This window comes from Lipotes vexillifer, unplaced genomic scaffold (genome assembly GCF_000442215.2).
Source record: "Lipotes vexillifer unplaced genomic scaffold, Lipotes_vexillifer_v1.1 scaffold1115, whole genome shotgun sequence".
NCBI lineage: Eukaryota > Metazoa > Chordata > Mammalia > Artiodactyla > Lipotidae > Lipotes > Lipotes vexillifer.
The window spans coordinates 1,970,817-1,978,561 of NW_006792080.1; the positions used below are offsets into that span (position 1 = coordinate 1,970,817).

Below are 7,745 nucleotides of genomic sequence, written 5' to 3' on the forward strand. Positions count from 1 at the left end.
GGGGCAGGGCAGTGCCGCACACTCGCAGCCAAGAGCAGTGGGAGACAGGGAGCCATGATAGGTTTGCAGCTTTGTCTTACCGCCTCTAGTTTTCCTAAGGAATAATAGAATGCCATTCTCTAAAGACCTTAGAACTAAGTACATTTGTATGTAAGATGAGTACCAGGATCAGTAGCGTGCCTTAAAAACATAGTGGGAATCAGTTGGGTTAATGTTACTAAAGAGCTCTGTCATAAAGGAGTCCGTGAAAATGTAGACCAGCTGATTGAGGTCGGCTTGGCCAAAGAGAGAAACAGTTCATGGAAAATCCGCACTTAGCTTAATCAGTTCTTGAGAAGCTAAATTTTTTAAACTAATATTTGTAGGCTAAAAGTAAACGTAAAATTTTAACTGCTGACTTTATTCAATACACTGATAAACATCTGATGATTCATTGTAACGTATTTCCTTTGTACTTTACCATTATGAAACAAGAGGTCCTTTTAAAGCAGCAGTCTAAAAGGGAGGTTGCCCGGAGCTATCATTTCTTTATCTTTGACAATGCATATTGAATATTGGGTTGTCATTTTTCTAAAGGATAAGTATCTTACTGAAATAAAAAAAACTATAAAATACTCAGAACTTGTCAAATTGCCTGGATTACCTTGTGAAAGGAATGATCGTTTGTGCAAAGAACTCCTTGGGACCAAGAGTTAATGTGCTCAGATTGGTCCCGAGTAAACAGAAGATGCAAAATGAAAATGGGGTTGAGGGGAGGACGACATACCGTAAGCTGCATTTTTCTGTGATCATTTTATGTGCCATTCGTTTTTTAATCATGAGTATTCTCTCTGGTGGAAACCAGCCCTCCACATGACTTAGAATGCCAGCACCCGTATAAGAAGGCAAATGTAATTTTGCAAAAATACGTTTTTAATCTTCGCTGACTGGTTTCATCTGACTAGAAATGTGCATTATGCATTCAGGCACTTTCCCCTACCCCCTTCTGGTAATAAGTTTATATGGCAAGAGTTGGTAGAAAGATTCCTCTGAAGATTTATCCTGGCTCTGATTGCAGAGAGTTGGGATAGGTAATGAGTTCTTTTCAGTATTTGATGATGGAGGCTTGAAACTTGAGCATAATTTTTAGTCACTAGATTTCTGTACAACGTGTTTTAAAAACTTTGTTTACCATTGTTTGACACTGGAATTAAGGGTAAAAATGTTTAGCTCTGGAAGTGTGGAAATGTAAAGGTTACATTGTTTTTAACTAGTTTGTTTTTTAAAGGCCACTTTACTGGGACTTTGTCCTGCAACATTCCATTCTGTTCTATTCCATTCCATTCCATTCTGTTCTATTCTAGGAATAGCCCGTGCTTATTTTTAGGTTGTTACATAAGAAGTATAAAATGCATTTGCTTTAGTTGGAGTGTTGCTTTTATTTTGAAACAATACCCAATAAAGGAGTCTACTATGAAATTCCAAGTAACCTTGTTTTAAATGTAAAATTACAGAAAAATTTGGAAATGGGAGAATAAAAGAGGGAAAAAATGGTCCCAGTGCTACTGGCATTTTACTTTGGTGTTCCTCTGTCATTTTTCTAATATTTTTAACATACTCTGCCGTCTAGAGACAAAATTGCCTGCATTTCTTCTAACGTGTCTGCTCTAAATACTGAATCAGCACGTAGTGCTGCAGTTTAATTAGGCACTGTGTTAGGTGCTAAGGGCGCAGAGGAGAATGTTTCTTCATCCACTCCCAGAATCTATACTACAGCTCCACTGGGTTATTCCAATTTTATAACCAGTAAATGACTTCCAGTTGCCCACAATAAAGTTTACTGGCTTGTAACCATGAAAATGTCCATTAAGTTGGACCTGGAATGAGGTATTACTAATTATTTCTAATAGTGGACATTCATGGATACTAACCCTGTAAAAGTCCCGTCATCTCATTAATAATTGGATTAGCATGTATGCATAATCTTAGTGATTGTAAAGGTCACGAGTTTTATGAAATTATATAATGTTTTCAATGTGTTTTTCACTTTTAATATATTTCATAATAGATATATAATGCCTACATGTATAGTTATGTGATTGTTTTTCTAACCAGTATATTGGTTGGCTGTTTTTCCTCCAGAATAATTATCCAGAAATACACTAAACAGGGAATAAAAGCTAAAGGTAATTTCAAGTGGTTTAATGTTGTCATTTTAATGTTTTGAAGATCTGGCTGCAGCCATGAGCAGTAATGAATGCTTCAAGTGTGGACGATCTGGCCACTGGGCCCGGGAATGCCCCACTGGTGGGGGCCGTGGTCGTGGAATGAGAAGCCGTGGCAGAGGTGGTTTTACCTCGGATAGAGGTATTTTTGTCGAATAAAAAATTTTGAAGTGCTTCAGCATTCATAAGTATCAAGACTGGTCTAATTAGCCACATGCGTTTTGTCTCTGCCCAAAATAGGTTTCCAGTTTGTTTCCTCGTCGCTTCCAGACATCTGTTACCGCTGTGGTGAGTCTGGTCACCTTGCCAAGGATTGTGATCTGCAGGAGGATGGTAAGCATTTAACACTTCCTCTCCGTGCAAGCACGCTCTACTGCGTTGGAAGACATTTTCCACCTCTGGCGGTGTGTGCTCTGTGGTTTGACACATAGCAGCATCTGTAAGGTTTTATAGTCTTGGTCTGCTTCTTTTCCTTATTGTTGAAGCCTGCTATAACTGCGGCCGGGGAGGTCACATTGCCAAGGACTGCAAGGAGCCCAAGCGGGAGCGAGAGCAGTGCTGCTACAACTGCGGCAAACCCGGCCACCTGGCCCGTGACTGTGACCACGCAGATGAGCAGAAGTGCTATTCTTGCGGAGAGTTCGGACACATTCAGAAAGACTGCACCAAAGTGAAGTGCTATAGGTGAGTTGTTGGCGTGCTGCTGGCGGAGAGCTCATTGCAGGGGCTCCTGGAGAGTGAGTTGGCTGTAAATGGGAGGGCCTTGGCGGTAGTACATTCCCTGAGGTGGCTGCGACCGCAGGACAGGTTTCCGGCCTGCGTAGCCCAACTGTCTCTGCCTTGGGCAGTGTCCTGCCGTGATGATTGGTGGGTTATAGCAGCTGGGCGGCATGTAGCACAACTTTGGAATTTTTAATGGTCTCAAAATAAGAATATTGGGACTTCCTTGACGGTCCAGTGGTCAGGACTCCGTGCGTGCCTCCACTGCAGGGGGCATGGGTCTGGTCCCTGGTCAGGGAACTAAGATTGCGCCTACTGTGCAGGGTGGGCCCCCCTCCCCCGCCACAAAATGTTCTGTTATAATAATTTGGGGTTTTCAGACACTTTGTAGAAAACCGTGTAATTCATACACACAAATCTTTTGTCATGAAACCAGAAGACTCTGCCTGTCTGTGACATATAATAATATGTACACATGAAAGTGTAAAATTTTATATAAGTTTTGATATGTATATAACTGTGAAATCTTAGGGGTTAATTTGTGTGAAACTATAACATTGGCCAGTGTTTTGGTTGTGGTGTTGGTTGGACTCTTATGGCAAAGGTTTTGGTTTTATGCCTTAGGCTGCACAGTTGGGTAGCTTCGCTATCAAATTCCTCCTTTTTGGTCTTAGTTTAGGGGATAATCAGACGTACTGTCCTGAAAACAGAACTGTACTGGTTTATTGTTGCTTTTTGCTCTGCAGTAACTATTGCTTTAGTCCAGTTGGGCATTTTCTGAGCGCTATTATGAAGTTGTTGTACTTTCCTTTCTTTAGGTGTGGCGAGACTGGTCATGTAGCCATCAACTGCAGCAAGACGAGTGAAGTCAACTGTTACCGCTGTGGCGAGTCAGGGCACCTTGCGCGGGAGTGCACGATCGAGGCCACGGCTTAATTACTGTCCTCTGTCGCCCCTCCTTTTCTGATTGAATCCTCTTCACTGGCCAGAGGTTGGCAGATAGAGGCTACTCCCAGGCCAGTGAGCTTTACTTGCCGTGTAAAAGGAGGAAAGGGGTGGAAAAAAACCGACTTCCTGCATTTAACTACAAAAAAAAGTTTATGTTTAGTTTGGTAGAGGTGTTACGTATAATGCTTTGTTAAAGAACCCCCTTTCCGCGCCACTGGTAAATAGGGATTGATGAATGGGAAGAGTTGAGTCAGACCAGTAAGCCCATTCTGGGTTTCTTGAATATGTTCCCATGTAGGAGGTAAAAACCAATCCTGGAAGTGTCCATGAGCTCTTCCATAAATAACTTTAATTTTAGCATAATGACTGCCTTGGATTGTCTGACCTCAGTAGCTGTTAAATAACATCAAGTAACATCTGTATCAGGCCCTACATAGGACATACAGTTGACTGGGAGTAAACAAAATAAAAACCAAACATGCCTGTTAACGGCTGTGCGAGAAAACTTGGGATAAAAGCCTGAACAGGAACAACTTCCCCGCAGCATTGATGCTGGGTAAACAGATGGCGATGGCAAAGGTGTAGAACACATTTTTTCAAAGACTAAATCTAAAACCCAGAGTAAACATCTATGCTCAGAGCTAGCATAATTTGGAGCTATTCAGGAATTGCAGAGAAATGCATTTTCACAGAAATCAAGATGTTATTTTTGTATACTATATCACTTAGACAACTGTGTTTCATTTGCTGTAATCAGTTTTTAAAAGTCAGATGGAAAAAGCAACTGAAGTCCTAGAAAATAGAAATGTAATTTTAAACTATCCAATAAAGCTGGAGGAGGAAGGGGAGTTTGACTAAAGTTCTTTCTGTTTGTTTCAGATTTTCATTAATGTATATAGTGCAAAATGCCATATTAAACAGGGGAATGTGGAGGACTGAAAGCTCACAGTTTGGACTTTTCTTTTTGTACTAAGTCATGTCTTCAGTAATGAAAAATAGCTGTTACAGGGAAGCGCAGGCTTCAGATACTTTGGGGTCAGTTGTTTTGCAGGGATATAGAAAATTTAATTCGTTCCAATCCATTCATTATAATGATGGCCTTTAGCTCTGTGTTCATTCTGAACAGTTCTAATACCGTTGCTGTTTTAGCATTTCATATTTTTCCTGGGCTTTACAGGGATTTGAAATGTTGGATTCCTTCTTTTTTTCCTAGGGTCTGAGCTAGAGTTGAGATGGACCTTAGAAGTTACCTGGTTTAATAAACTCACTTTATAGGTGAGTTACTAGAATCTTAACTTGCTTGAAGCGTGCCTGGAGCCGGAAACTTGAAGCAAGCTTCCTACCCTATGCCCTCTATACTTTTTTGTCGTCCCCCCACCCCACCCCAAACTACATACAGTTAGTGGCACATGCTTCCCCAGGTTAGTTCATTTGTTCCCCCTTCACACCGCCATGTGATTTCACCTTGGATGTATTGTGCATTTTTCACCTTCCATGTAAAGTCTGGTCAGTTTGTGTTGGTGTATCACTGCAGTGTTAAGATTTGGTGTTTCAGCTGTGCTGGGCTAGTTCCAGCTTGGTCAAATTAATAGTCCAGAGTAGGCAAGAAAATGAAATCACGACATGGGCTCATTTCCTTATGAGTACAAGCTTACTTTCTATTGGATTTTTTTTTTAGTTTCTAGCACAAGCATGAGACAGCGTAAGGGAAGCCCTGTTTTCAAAGACATCACTGTTACATGTAATTAAATTCAGGGTTGGGGGCCAGTGCACGTGAGGTTATTTTCCCCCAAGGTTTCCAACCTCAAGTGGGAAACATAAAACAGCAAACGAGATATTTAAAACTGCTTTGTTCCAACGTATGTTTGTAGTACCTAGCAGTTGCCTTTTGTTCGAGACCCTTTGATGCACATAATTAAGGACCTATTTTTTTTTTTGTTTTTTTGCGGTACGCGGGCCTGTCACTGTTGTGGCCTCTCCCGTTGCGGAGCACAGGCTCCGGACGCGCAGGCTCAGCGGCCATGGCTCACGGGCCCAGCCGCTCCACAGCATGTGGGATATTCCCGGACCAGGGCACGCACCCGCATCCCCTGCATCGGCAGGCGGACTCTCAACCACTGCGCCACCAGGGCAGCCCCAGGGACCTATTTGAAACAGACCACAAAGTGTGCTTTCATAAGGTAGCGTTTCTTTGCATTGACCTTGATGACTGAACAAGTCCTGTGAGAAAATGTGTTTTACAGGGATATTGAGCTAATTGCTAGGAACCAATGAGCACTTTGTGTAGGCTTTTAATGCTTTGCTGTCAGACTTGGTTTTAAGGCTACTTTGTGTTTTTTTAAATGCTTCTTTAGGTATCTTTTTAATTCTGTTTATTTTTTGGCTGCGTTGGGTCTTGGTTGCTGCGTGCAGGCTTTTCTCTAGTTCTGGCAAGAGCGGGGTCTGCTCTTCGTTGCGGTGCGTGTGGTTCTCATTGTGGTGGCCTCTCGTTGTGGAGCATGGGTTCTAGGCACGTGGGCTTCAGTAGTTGTGGTATGCGGGCTCAGTAGTTGTGGCGCACGAGCTCTAGAGCGCAGGCGCGGTAGTTGTGGCACACGGGCTTCGTTGCTCCGCGGCATGTGGGATCTTCCCGGATCAGGGCTCGAACCCGTGTCCCTTGCATTGGCAGGCGGATTCTTAACCACTGTGCTACCAGGGAAGTCCTTAAGGCTGCTTTTTAAAAACGGTTTTCAGATAGTAACATTGCCTTGATACATGAATGGTTTTGTCAAAAGTGAGGCTTGTTTGCAGGTAGCATCTTTCACCTGTTAGCGTTTACCACCCTTTTGCGTACTTGTAGAATAGCTATTTCTCCTCAGCTTCTTGAAGCTTCTTGATCAGGGACTTCAGTGAGTGGACCAGGAAGATCTCTTGCCTACAAGCCTGTTTTGAAGGGTTTTGTAAGTGGTATTTAGAATAACCACTATAGTGACACTTATGTGTCCCCACCCCTAGATTTAACAGGGAACAGTTGTCCAGAGGTGTTTGTGAGTAAGTTGTAGGTGTGACTGTTTTGGCAAGCAAAACAACTAGGACATCCTAGTTGTGGGAACTAGGATGTCCTCTCTCAGCATCACGATACCACTGTCATGTTTAAGAAAGTTGACATTATTTCTCTAGTACCATCTGATCCCTAATACAACTGAGATAGACCCAGTTGTATCAAAAAAGCCTTGCATAGCCAGTTTTCCCAAACCAGGATCCAGTCAGGGTTTGTAAGTTGCATTTGGTTGGTACGTTTCCTCAGTCTCTCCTAACAGTTACCAACTTTTCCCGCCTCATAAGCTTGATTTTTTTTTTTTTTTTTTGAAACTGGCACGATTTTCTTGAGTGTTCTATGTTTACTAATTGATTTTTTTTTTGGTGTCATTTCATTGGTTTATATCCCCTTTATTTCTTGGTCTACAGGCTTGATGATTAGGGTCAGCTTGAACTTGTGTTGGCGAGAATGTCTTCAAAGTGTGTAATGTTGTATTACATCAGTTGTACTCTTGATACAGAACTTGATCATTTAAGGCAGCCTCTTTTCTTTTTCTTTGTAGTGATGTGCATTTCCCTTGAATAGTCAGGAATATCTCGGTCTCCATTATCCATTCACTTGATGATTTTAGCATTTATTGTCCCCTGTGCAGATATTGATTTGAGTTCATAAACTTGTTACACAGTTGGGAAAAATGGAGAATGTCGCTCCCTGGTTCAACAAAACTAGGTTGGACTGAGTGATACAGTGCCCTTCATGGTTTTGAGGTTCCCGGTAAATACTGAATATTACCCATTAAGGAAGGTTGATTTTCTTAATAGAAATAGTCAAATTTCTGTTGAAGTTGTAGGGAA

At 42.0% G+C, this 7,745-nt stretch overlaps 1 protein-coding gene across 6 annotated transcripts in view; it reads left to right on the top strand.

Annotated features, from left to right (window-relative positions):
- CNBP (CCHC-type zinc finger nucleic acid binding protein) overlaps window positions 1–4,813 on the top strand; it is a 10,141-nt gene extending 5,328 nt beyond the window's left edge. Inside the window, exons 2-5 of one of the 6 annotated variants that reach the window (XM_007465283.1) lie at window positions 2,209–2,325; window positions 2,445–2,537; window positions 2,690–2,888; window positions 3,743–4,813. In XM_007465283.1, coding sequence (XP_007465345.1) covers window positions 2,223–2,325; window positions 2,445–2,537; window positions 2,690–2,888; window positions 3,743–3,860 — 513 coding nt within the window. In that variant the 5' untranslated portion in view covers window positions 2,209–2,222 and the 3' untranslated portion in view covers window positions 3,861–4,813. Of the gene's footprint in view, window positions 1–2,208; window positions 2,347–2,444; window positions 2,538–2,681; window positions 2,889–3,742 lie in introns of those variants that run through there. The other 5 variants (XM_007465284.1, XM_007465286.1, XM_007465281.1 and 2 more) reach the window with 5 other exon arrangements.
- The last annotated feature ends 2,932 nt before the right edge of the window (window positions 4,814–7,745 follow it).